The 13,529-nt window shown below is 35.5% G+C and overlaps 1 protein-coding gene across 1 annotated transcript in view; it reads left to right on the top strand.

Moving 5' to 3' along the window:
• The first annotated feature begins 1,185 nt into the window (after positions 1 to 1,185).
• LOC114335306 (GDP-L-fucose synthase) overlaps positions 1,186 to 13,529 on the top strand; it is a 61,955-nt gene continuing 49,611 nt past the window's right edge. The window contains exons 1-2 of the mRNA XM_050646036.1: positions 1,186 to 1,323; positions 1,410 to 1,549. Coding sequence (XP_050501993.1) covers positions 1,416 to 1,549 — 134 coding nt within the window. The 5' untranslated portion in view covers positions 1,186 to 1,323; positions 1,410 to 1,415. The remainder of the gene's footprint in view (positions 1,324 to 1,409; positions 1,550 to 13,529) is intronic.

The raw sequence follows: 13,529 nt of genomic DNA, 5'->3' as shown, positions 1-13,529 counted from the left end.
ATTTGGATTGAATCTTGCTTACCTTAAAACAATCAACAGGCTGAAATGCTCCTTTTGCAATATCTGCACTTTGTACTCCCAATGAAGGATCTCTACTTTCGCCCTGGAATGTAGCATCACGATCTGGGCGTAAACAAGATGGCGATTCATCACCAACGCTACCTCCAGTGCTACTTCCCGCTAAATGTCTATCTTCATTTACACTTTCACTTGAATTTCCAAGTTTTTTAAAGAATGTTAGTACAGAGGACTGTTTCTTAGACATGATAACAAACGAACATCCGCAAAAATTACACAAACAATAGCAGCTCAGCTAGTAACAATAAGCTTATTGAACGAATAAAACGTGGCGACCACCTACACAACACAACACACGCGCACTGAGCCTGGTATGATATCCCTCCGCCAGGCGTCGGCTGGGCTCGGGTGCATTCGATCGGCTGCTCCAGCTCGGGCGCAACCGGCCAGAGTCGGCTCACCGGCACTTGTAAATTTAGTTGTAACACGCGCATACTTTACACACACAGAATCAAATTAGATGCATACAGAAAAATAGACTAACGGGGGATCTATATTAGTTATTCATTCGTAACTTTTAGTGTATACATATACGTAATTTAAAGATAATTTATATTATTTTTTTCTTTTTTTGCATAATGTTGGGGGGCACGTGCCCCCCCGTGCCCCCCCGGCCCGACGCCACTGCTTCCAACGCTAGTTTACAGTGCGCCAATGTGTGTGAGAAGGGTGAGTTTAGCGTTATAAATAAAAAATTACAGAAGCTAGAGATTTAATTTTACAAAAATCTTTATATAAGGTTTTTTTTGTAAAATTTTCTGAATTTTTCAATGGTCAAATCAGTTTTTTTCTAAAAATTATATTTTCGGAGTTATTTAAAAAAACATCTAACTTCGCTGTTCATTTGTTTAATAAAAAATGAAGCACCCACTTCTCGAGTAGAACTTTTTGATATGTTGTTTATTAAACATTTCTTAATGAAATTACAAAAAGTTTTATCTTGTTTGATTTTTCCGAAGTGAAAATCTAAATGCACTCCCCTAGCACTTAAAATTTCATATTCCAAACTAGCGTGTAATAATTGATTTCGGCTGGTATTCGCTATAAACTATAAACGCCTGTGATGAGGACCCTAAATTGCTGTCCCGAGATGGACGTGATCATTTGAACTACTTTATTTCCACATCCACAATCTAAAACACTATAAAAGAGGTTAACAGCTGATTTTTAAATTGTGTTGTTGGAAGTTTTTAGTGGTTTTCAAGAATTTGTAATTAGTTTATCAAATATAAAAATTGTAACAGGGTAAGATCATTAAATAAATATTTTTCAGACATATTTAATATGCTGATTTCGTTACGGTTACTTGAGTTTAATGCTTTACTTTCCAGGTAAATATGGCAAAAAATAAAGTGATTTTAGTAACAGGAGGGACGGGATTAGTTGGCAGTGCTATAAAAGAAATAATTCAATTAGAAAAACGGACAGATGAAACCTGGGTATTTTTAAGCAGTAAAGATGGAGATTTATGGTAAATATTTGAAATATTGATATCTATAGGTACTAAATACCAATTGAAAAAGGTTGGAAAGGAATTTGCAAAACTGTGTCAAATCAAGATCTTTATTTTTTTCAAACATATCATCATCTTGGTGATGACTTTTCATTCCGGATGGAATGTTTGCCGCTCTTACTTTCTTTTGCCCTTTAATTCGTCCAATTTTGAACATAGGCTTCCCCCAGTTTCCTCCATTCGCTTCTGTTTAGTGTTTTCTGTTTCCAGTGCGTTCCTCCTATCTTTTTAATGTCGTTTCCCCATCTCATCTGGGGTCGTCCTCTTGCTCTCTTTCCTGTCCATGGTCTCTATTGTTGTATCGTGCTATTCCACCTATTGTCCGTTTGTCTAGCGTTATGACCTGCGAAGCTCCATTTTAGTCTGGCTATATGTTGTCCTGCGTCTTTGACTTTTGTTTTATTTCTTACCCAGTTGTTTTGCTTTTTGTCTGTCAATTTTACTCCTAACATTGCTCTCTCGATGGCTCTTTGTGTCTTCATTATTTTATCCATGTTTGCCTTGGTCAAGGTCCATGTTTGGCATGCGTATGTAAGAATAGGGAACTTAAGAGAACTTAGAGAATATTAAAATGATATTAAAAAACATAAGGTAACAAGATCTTAAAACGCTTGCATGAGAAAAAATCAAATATTTTTAACCCGTACGCTAATTATGACGCTTTGAAAATGCTATAAAATTCAAATATCTTAAAAGGCTCTTGAACGGCTATTGGTCCGATGTCACGGGCCACAGGCTAGCAGTCGGAAACAACACGATTAGGGTAGGTATCACGGGTATATTACATTTTAATCGTCTTTAACCCTTAACTACAGACATCCCAATATTATCACGTAACTACAGACTCCCGGTATTTTTTACCGGTCATTATAAAATAGAGTCAAAATATAAAGTTAATAATAAAAAACAAAAACGTTTTACATTATGTGTTTTTATGGAGTCTCTAGATATGGGAAAAATGGTAAAATGGGTGATTTTAATAATATAATACAAGATTTTTGAAGAATAATCTAATAAACCAGAATTTTGGTAACATTTTTGGTCTATTGAAACAAACGGCCATAAATGCTATGGACAAAAATTTAAACTTTTTTTTAACAAATAAACGTAACATAGAATCACAAAGGAAATATAAAATAGCATCCACGAAAATTTTTACATCCATGAAAAAAAATCTGCAAGGGGTAAAATTGTAATAAAATTAAATGGCAATTCCATTTTTGCAAAGTGGCCTCAAAATTGTTATCTTCAAATTTAACCTTCATTGAAGGTCCAGGATGTCTTCCACAGTCCATTTCTTTACTTTTTCCCCAAAAACACAAAAAAATAATGTAAACATTTCAGATTTACAAATATAGTACTCATATAAAAATACTCCCTTAACACAGACATCCGGTAATTTTTACCGGTTAAGATTTTTGATGTGTACCAGAAAAGAAAATATTGACCATACACAATACACGCTTTGACTAGCATTGTTATACAAACTGCCCGAGAGGTACAGAGACACATGAACTTGTAAGTTGTGAGGTTACCACGAAATCCACATTTTGGGAATGCCCGCCGGTAAAAAATACCGGATGTCTGTAGTTAAGGGTTAATGGAAAATTCCTAGGTATTATTTATGTTCATCTTATATATTGTAATAAGTAGTTCCCCAATCAGCTTAGTTTTAAACTGAAATTGATAAAGTTGAGTGCTACTTTGTAAAGAGTTTAAAACACATAATATGACGGACGAGGGTAAGTCTGACAACTTACCTACCGTTGATGTCTTCATGGTGGCAACTTTTATAAAAAGTAGTGAAAGCTATTCTATTGGAGAAATGCGAGGTGTCAAGGCAAATAAGTAAGAGTTATTAATAAGCATGTTTAAACCTTATAGCAATAGTTTGGTACCATTATATTATAATATACGGTTTACCCCGTCGGTTTGATCTACCTACCTCTAATCGAAGGATTTCGTATATCCTGGAAAAGATTATGGTGTAATTTGCATTATAATAAAGATTATATTTTATTGTAATGTTTATTAGTACCTACTGGAGCCTTTCATTATTGTGTTCAAAGCCTTCTGAGAAAAGATTATGGTGATTAGCAGATGTACCGATAAAAAGTGTACATAGCCAACAAAATCCTTCTTTACAAAGTTAATAATACGCATAAATAAGAAGAATCATTATTGTAATTTTACAAGTTAATATCTTTATCGTCTCAGCTTATACTTACACCGCATCCCTCGGTAGACCGCAAGCTATAGTAGAAACCCGACTGTAGACCGCATACTATAGTAGCACCAATACTTTTTAGTTACTCTTACTTACTTTTATTACTAAAAGTTTTGTTTATTTTTAAGTTACTTGTTTCTTCTTTGTTCTTCAACACAAGAAACGACAAAAGTAATTTCATAAAAAAAACTTTTTGATACATGTCAACAGAGATAAAATGTTAATATTTTGCCTGTCACAGAAAAAATCATTTTTTCCACAGAGTAAAACAAGATATTTCAACTATATTATTTATCTATGGGCAAACTGCATTAAATGCAATAGCCCACCGAATGAGCAAACGATACGAGTGGCCTATGACGTCAGACCCCAGCTCTCGCTTTTGAAGTTGTTTGAAACGGAAATTTTAGGCGCGGAACTTTGATCAGATGTTGTACGGACACTATTCATTGTTAAGACGTAATATTTTGGATATAACATTTTAAAACATAAATTAACAATTTTATGCAAAAAAATTTTTTAGTGCAAGTTCCCTATTGGGAGTATGCACTGGTCAAACACTCTTGCTTTTAAGTATTGTTGTATTTTTTTTATTTTTTAGGACCCATTTTGATTCTCCAAATCCTGCCCAGGCTAATCTGACCCTTCTTTTTACCTCCGCTGTTTGGTTTTGCTTATTTATTTTTATCATCTGTCCCAAATATATATATAATCATTAACCGCTTCTATTGTGGTGTCGTTTAGTATTACGTTTCTATTATCTTGTGTGTTTGTCTTTGTTTTTGTTTTGGCAAAATTAATTTTTAGACCTATTTGTTTGGATTCATTTGCTAGTTCGGTTAGCATGGTTTGTAGTTCTTCAAAACTTGATGCTATGACTACTACATCGTCTGCATATCTTAGGTGGTTTAGTTTCTTTCCATTTATGTTTATTCCCATGTTTGTCCATTCCATTGTTTTGAAAACATCTTCCAGTGCTAATGTAAATAGTTTAGGAGAAATAACATCTCCCTGTCGCACTCCTCTGTTAATTGGTATGGGTTTTGTGGTTTCTTCCAATTGTACTGTCATTGTTGCTTTCTTATATATATTATGTATGAGCATTCTGTATCTGGAATCTATTCTACAGTTGTTTATAGCTTTTTCTATTGCCCACATTTCCACGGTCAAATGCTTTTTCGTAGTCAACGAACGCTAAGTGCAGATCTATATGGTATTCGTTAGCTTTTTCTATTAGTGTCCTAATTGTTAGAAGATGGTCAGTGGTGCTATATCCCTTTCGGAATCCTGCCTGCTCTACTGGTTGATATGAGTCCAATTTGTGTGTTAGCCTGTTGTTGATAATCCTCATGAATAGTTTATACGTTTGCGACAGCAGTGAGATGGGTCTGTAATTTTTTATATCCTTTCTGTCGCCTTTCTTAAATAGCAGGATTGTAAGACTTTTGTTCCATTCGCCGGGTATTTCTCCTTTATGTAGGCACTGATTAAATAGATTTCCTAATGTTTGTAAGATTTCTTCTTTCCCTTCTTTCAACATTTCAGCAAGGATTCCATCTGGTCCTGGTGCTTTGTTGTTCTTTAATTGTGATAGTGCTGCTTCTATTTCATAATTTTCTATTTTTGGTAATGTTTCTGAGTTTACATTCGTGATTGTTTTCTTGATATATTCCTGAGTGTTGAAGTTTGCGTCTTTCTTTGAGGTGTATAGTTCTTTATAAAACCTTTCTACTTCTTCTGATATCTTATCTTTTCTCCTCTCTTCCCGTCCCGTTTCATCCTTTATTGAAATGAGTAGTGGTTTCCCTAAATTTGGTCGTAAGCATTTTAGGCCCTTATTTCTCTCAATTACTTTCAATTACTCTCTTTCAATTACATTAATACCCCGCACTTACGCGATGGGTGGGACCGAGCGATAACCACGTAAGTCAAATTCGCGTAAGTCGGGGTGTAATTTCACATATGTATGTATCTTAATTATTTTTAATTGGGACCGGAAGCTAAGAAAAATAGCATATACAAATATAAAATTGTCAATTTAATTTATTTTGATGTAAAAAGCTGAATAAAATCTAACAAAGTGACAACTCAAAGATTTGTTTTCTCCCGCAAAATATCTTCATAGCAGGCTAATAATTTTTTTATCCCCTGTTTGGTAGAAGAAATGCGATCTTTGTTATAGTTTATATTTTCTAAAATTTGTAAGCCCTTTTCAATTAAACTGAGACCTTCAGTCAATTTTCTAACCGTTATTTGATCTTCAGTTTAAACTGGATCCAAACAATCAAGCTCTTCAGTGTCTTGTTCTTCCTCATGCATTTCTATGAGGTCATCAATAGTTAGCTCCCGATTGTGGGAATTCAACAGTTCTTCAACGTCATCACTATCAACGACTTCTTTAATCGCATTACTAATTTCATAAAAATAACAAACACCCACTCGCAGACAAAACTGTAGATAAGAAATACCTAATATCTTCAAAATAAATTCTAGTGGTGTGCTGATTTCATGCGAAACGTCCAAATATCTACATTGTATGAGCAATAATATGTGGGCGGTACTTCTATTTCATCGATAATCGAGCGATTGTATGGCGCTGAAATGACTAATTGACAAGATTTGAAAATCGCGTAACTCTGGGTTCGCGTAAGTCGGGGTAGCGTAAGTCGAGGTATTACTGTACTCAATTACTCTCTCTTACTTAGATCTCTCTAATTCACTTATTGCAGTGAATCACTGCATTCTTCTTGTGTGTTGTTAAAGTTTATTGTATGGCTTGGCTTTCGTTACAATTTTCTTCCACTCATTTCGATGTGTGCATAGTTCCCTCCAGTTTCTCACTTTCAGGATTTTGATGACCCTAATGACCTAGTTCTCCAATCTCTCTCCGACTTCCATCCAGTGACTTTCTTAATCAGTAAGTTGTTTTTCCTTCTCTCTGTGTCCTAGCCATCTCAGTCTCTGTACTTTAATAAATCTAACTACACACACCAGCAAAATTAGCTGAACACCTTAAAAATGGGACATGTTTGATGTCTCGAATTTCCTAAACCAGTAATCTGATTTGAGTGATTCTTTTAGTACAGACAACCTGCCATATCCGGACCTGTCATATCCGGACCTCCCCATATCCGGATGGTTCTGTGCCGTCCGGATCTACCGAAATCTTCCGAGAAAGGCAGTCCTGCTGTTGGACAACGCACTAAAAGAAGAACTAAAAGATGGCGAAATAATGTATTATAGAATCTATAAAACGTGTCTATCGACGAAAGTTATTGACGGCGTTGATTACTGGAATGTATGAAGGAGAAAACGTTTCAGAGACTGTAAAAGAAGTAGTGGTCTTGATATCCGGATATGGCAGGTTTGACTGTATGTTATAGCCTTATTATTTAAAAATACCGTTGTAATAATATTGTTGCGAGACAGGTAAATATCATTCTATACCGGGTGTACCAATCATACTGTGGTTTTTTCTTAAAGTTTGGAACAGACTGTGGAATATTCTAGCATATATGTAAAATATTTGCGCTGTCCCGGCCAGACAGCAATCTTACACTGTTGGCCAAGAAACGCATAAGCGCCCAATACTCCACAAGGAGGGATGGAACGAGAGAGATATGTAAAATATTAAAATTATAACTCTATTGTAAACTTAGGCTTTCTTAACATTTTCCTTTTTGATTCATTTAAGTAATGTGGGATAATAAAAAAGTTATGTGCGTTAACAACTATCCATGTTTTTCATCAATAAATCCTCATAGTAGGGGAGGAAAGTATGCTAAATTTGCAGTCACTCGAGCGTTATGGGAACCTATTGGATAGTGAAGAGTATGTGCTAAAACCAGTAACATGTTAAGTTAAGTTTTCCATAAAGTGGGGGACTTTTAATTTTTTAATTTAATTTTCCATTTGAAATAATCGTTTTTTTCCAATTATAGCGCTACCTATCCATAATTCGAAAAAATGTGTCGAATTAAAGTTGCTTATTTTTACGTAAAGAATCCAAATATGCAATAAAAATTGGGGGCTCCCTATTTAAGATTTTAAATTAAATCTCCCACCCCACCTCCGTGGGGGCTCGTGTTTGGTGCCATTCGATAGACTTTTCCAAAAATATTGAATACATGTATTTTGGAGTTCTTCGATCTGATGTTCATTTCGCGAAATATCGCGGGGTTTGTATTTAAAATTTTTAATTTACCCCTCACCCCTTTCCGTGGGGGTTCGTTTTTGGTATAATTCGATAGACTTTTGAAAAATATTGAACACATATTATTGAGTTTTTCGATCTGACTTTCATTTCGCGAAATATTCGCTTTTTTTTTTGTGAAACTTTGTGACTCACCCATTTTCTTAGGCCCCGTATAAATTGTTAGATTTTTCAAATATACACTATTTTGCATCTAGTTAACTTACCTTATCTTAATCTGACGATTTCGAATTTTTCTAAGGTTAGATTTTTTTCGGATCCCCTTAACGAACTCCCCTGTATAAAGAACCAATACTATGGTAGAGGTACATTTACAGGGTACAAGGTTTCTCACTATTTGCTTATGTTGGATAATAAAAAAGTTATGTGCGTTAACAACTTTAGCCATCTTTTCCATCAATAACTCCTCATTTTCTGCTTAGTTTAATAAGCAATCCTAAACTAGGCTATGAGAAAGTTTCATAAAAAAAGCGAATATTTCGCGAAATGAACATCGGATCGTAAAACTGAAAAATACACGTATTCAATATTTTTCAAAAATCTATCGAATGGCACCAAACACGACCCCCCACAAAGGTGGGGTGGGGGCTACTTTAAAATCTTAAATAGGAGCCTTCAATTTTTATTGCAGATTTGGATACTTGACATAAAAATAAGCAACTTTTATTCACAACATTTTTCCAATTATGGATAGATAGAGTTATAATATATAAAATATAATATAAAAAACAATTGTTGGAAATGGAAAATTAAATTAAAAAATGGAGAGTCCCACACTTTATGGAAAACTTAACTTAACTGTTTTAGGTGTTAGCACCCACTCTTCATAATCCAATAGGTAAACGCTCGAGTAACTGCAAATTTAGCAAACTTTCCTCCCCTACTATGAGGATTTATTGATGAAAAACATGACTAGTTGTTAAAGCACATAACTTTTTTATTTTCCAACATAGGCAAATGAATCAAAAAAATAAAATGTTAAGAAAGCCTAGGCTATAATTGAGTTTTAATTTCAATATTTTATATATGCTAGAATATTCCACAGGGTGTTCCGAACTTTAAGAAAAAAACACAATATGATTGTTACACCCGGTATAAAATGAAATTTACCTGTCTAGCAACAATATTATTACACCGATATTCTTAAATAATAAGGCTATAACATACTAAAAGAATCACTCAAATCGGACAACAGGTTTAGGAAATTCGAGACATCAAACATGTCCCATTTTTAAGGTGTTCGGTAATTTTGCTGGTGTGTGTATATCTTCTCATTTCTGGGCCTGTCATTTTTGTTGGTAACAAAATATTAATTTGTCTCAACTAAAGTATGGTTCTGTTGATATCCTAAAGTAGAAGCCACAGTTAGAATGCAGTGTTGGTCTTGATCACGCAGCGATGCCGCTCATGTCGGCACAGTGGTAGGTGCGTTGTAGTTTGGCTATAGACTGAAAAATCACCGGTCCTGATGCACCGGTCGGGGCAAACCGGCAACGTGGTCGGCCGTTCTCCTGTAAAAAATACATTGCTCTATGCTACCTGCACTGCATTCTAACTGTGGCTTTTAGTATAGAAGACTTGGATTTCACACAATGTTGCCAAACTGAATTTTGTTATATTCTATTTACATTTTGTTACATTCACTTTATATTTTCTAGCAGATTTCTGAGCGTACTATACCACTTACTGGACAAACTGCCCTTTTTTTCGAGCAGGGAAATTATGTTCGCTTAATGTGAATCCTTTAACATCGAACTAGTGTCATATTAATTTTACAATCTATTATTATCAACATGTATCTTAAAGGTTTTATTGACTGATATTTTCTGATTGTAGTCTGATTGAACCAAAAATATCTGAAGGAATTATAATCCAATTGGATGAATCTAAATTTTTTTAAATATATTATACCCTCATACATTCAAAGTTTTTTACCTCTTTGTAAGTTTAAATTTAATTTTGATTATTCACATCAAGTCTATATGTACACTGTGTCCGTAAAGTATGGAACCAGGGCCGGACTGGGTCATCAAAAAGGCGCCAACCTAATCTCAGAAAAGAGGCGCCAGACACCCCACCCCCCACCCTTCAATTTTACCCTTTTACATCACCCTTTTACATCAACCTTTTTTGAGATCCTAATGCATGTACAGTAAATCAATATTGCTTGTGAATTTTTTAAGTTATATTAACTTTACTTTGGAATAAACTTATTATGTTGCCACAAAAATAAAATATAGCTTCAGTTTCCCAGTAGGTACCTATCCCTTTTAATCCGTTACATTCTTTGGTACTATCTGGACGCTCCAAACAAATTTTTGAAAACTTTGAGTAATTTTCAACTACTGCTACAGAACAATATAAGTACTACTAATTGTACTAATATCAGTTTACAGAGTTCTCCGACGCCTTTCGACTCTTAACCGCCATTCTTCTCTATTTAACCATAGACTTGGGGGGATTTCTCTTTCCTCTAGTTCTTTTTCATTTCCCTTCCTCCAGCTTCTTCTCGGCCTTCCTCTTTTCCTTCTCCCTTAATCTATCCACGCCAAAATCTGTTTAGGGATCCTATCATCTGGCATTATCTATACATGGCCGTACCAAATTAGTTATGTTTTTATGTATCAACTATTGTATGTCTGACTTCCATCATTTCTCGTATTCTCTCATTTGGTATCCGATCTCTTCTTGATTTTCCTGCTGCTCTTCTCCAGAAGTCCACTTCTGTTACTAGTAACATTTTCTTTGTTCTTTGTTTCAGTGACTTCACTGCCATATGTGATTACAATTTTAAGTATTGTATTGTATATGAGCTGTTTGTTCGCTTTAGATATTGTTTGGTCCCACAGAATGCCGTTCATCATGGTTAATATGGCTTTTCTATCCTGTATGTTTCTGTCTTTTATAGCAGCATTGAGCGTTCCGTCTTGAGTGATCTTCATCACAGTGTTTAATTTCTACCCCATCGTCTAATGTAATAAACTGCTTTACCCCTCCAATAAACATGGCTTCAGTTTTCTTAATGTTGACTGCGAGGTCCCATTTGTTATATTCTTCCAAGTCATGTAACTCAAGTCGTCATGATCCTGATCCATCAGAATTTGGCCATCAGTGAGACATAAAGTGTATAATGTTGTCTCGTCATTGAGAGCGATTCCCATGCCATTACAATTTCTTTTCCACAGCTTGGGTGCTTGTTCCAGATAAATTTTGAAAAGGGTAGGCCAAATACAGCAACCCTGCTTCAATCCCTTCAATTAAAAATATAATATTAAACATAGCAAAAATCATTATATATGTTACAGTTCAAGTTGATTCTCAGTTAGAGTCGACTCCAACTAGTTGGAGTCAACTCCAACTGAAACGAGCAGTAAAAGTTGATTTTAAAAATTTAAATCAACTTGTACTAGTTGGAGTTGACTCCTCCTGGATCGATTCAGTAAATGTTGATTATACGAGAATCTCAAGTGCATTTTTGATGAGTGTGCGTTTCTTTGTCTTGACCGTTTTAACTACTTATTAGTAGAGTCTGTAACGTCGTCCCCGTTAGGTTAATTATTCTGATTCGATTTTTTGCACAAACTTACTCAAAGAAATACATCCTTATAACAAATACACAGGGTGTCACGCGGTACCGCGGTCGAAAAATTGTTTAACCAATTTTTGTTAAATTCACAAAAATAATTTTTATCTACTTTATCTCATATTATGTAAGTAAAGGTTTTATTGTGTGAAAATTGTAAATATAGATAGCAGTACATGAAGGGCTTAAAGTGTGTCTGAAGTAACAATGTATTTTAAATGGCTTTTAATTTTTCGCACTGTTTTTTAGCACACTTTCATATAATTAAACATCCTTAACTTTCGCCTTCGGGAGGAAATCAGACTCGCCCTTGCAACGGCAACTGAAATGCTCACAAAACAGCGACCACGAAAGCAAAAATGGATGACAGAGGAAATATTGGATTTAATGGATAAAAGAAGAAAATTCAAACAGCACAAAGCAATGTACAAAGCATTAAATAGAACCATTAAACAAAAAATAAAAATTGCAAAAGAAAAATGGATAACAGAACAATGTGAAGTAGATGATCTAAACGGGTGTCACTACAGATATAGGGAATTCTGTGTGTTAGAGAGAGAGGTATGTGATGTCACAGCTGATATAGGAAAGTATGTGTGTTAGAGAGAGAAACATGGTATCTCTGCTGCTATTGGTCCGATTTAAACGTACGACGGCTCGTTGGAATGGGCGGGAGATAACGAATACAAAAAAACATGGCAGCATAGTGTCAAAAGGGCGCTTTCCGATGTGACGACGTCCGATGGGGCGCGTTCCGATGTGACGGCGTTCTAGCGCTGATCGATCGGTGCGCGATACCAGATGTGCGATCGGTACCTTAATTTTTCGCGGAACGCGAAGCAGATGCGCGGTCGGTACCTTGAGGTTTTCGCGGATCTCGTAGATACGAAGCGCGCGGTAATTTTGGAATTTAAATAAAACAACAACATAATGCAATTTTTTTATTAAAAGAACTTAAAAGGAACACAGCGGCGCAGCGGTGCGCGATACCAGATGTGCGATCGGTACCTTAATTTTTCGCGGAACGCGAAGCAGATGCGCGGTCGGTACCTTAAGTTTTTCGCGGATCTCGTAGATACGAAGCGCGCGGCTGGTAATTTTGGAATTTAAATAAAACAACAACATAATGCAATTTTTTTATTAAAAGAACTAAAAAGGAACACAGCACGTCAACGCGTCACGTAAAAACGTCACATCAAAACGTCACGTAGGCTTGTGAAATGTCACGTGAAAACGTCACGTCAAAGCACGTCACGTAAAACGTCACGTCAAAGCACGTGAAAACGTCACGTCAAAGCACGTCACGTAAAACGTCACGTCAAAGCACGTCACGTAAAACGTCACGTCAAAGCACGTAAAAACGTCACGTCAAAACGTCACGTGGGCTCGTGAAATGTCGCGTAGGCCTTATTGTCATGGTTGAATCATCATGTAATATAAGACTTGATCAATAAATAAGGCGTTTAAATAAAAAACCCATAACTTTAAAAAATATTTATTTTGTACACAGAAAAATTACATTGGCATTATTTTATTGACAAACCAGTCACGCAGGCGATTCACATTTGTTTCTGCACATGAAAATAATCCAGCGGCATGACATGGGGGGTTTGCAGTAAAACCAAGATTTCCAGCAGCACGAGGCGTACCATCGAACTTGCAAACATCAATAATATGAGGAAAAATTCCAAAAACGTGGCGTTTCTTATCCAAATATTCTGCTTTTTGTTTCCCTCGAACGTAGATACAGTCAGCTGTATATAACAACTCGGTTTGCAGTATCTTATTTATTTCAGATAGTTCAACTTCTCCATCAGAGTACCGGATGCCTAGCAGATTCTTCTCCACGTATGATGCGGTCTTCTTATCCACATTACTTAGCGCATTGAATGGTTTCGGAGGCAAAAAGATGTAA

This window comes from Diabrotica virgifera, chromosome 3 (assembly GCF_917563875.1).
Source record: "Diabrotica virgifera virgifera chromosome 3, PGI_DIABVI_V3a".
NCBI classification, from domain to species: domain Eukaryota; kingdom Metazoa; phylum Arthropoda; class Insecta; order Coleoptera; family Chrysomelidae; genus Diabrotica; species Diabrotica virgifera.
The sequence above is the reverse complement of the archived record's forward strand: the minus strand, read 5'-3'. Positions and strand labels throughout refer to the sequence as shown.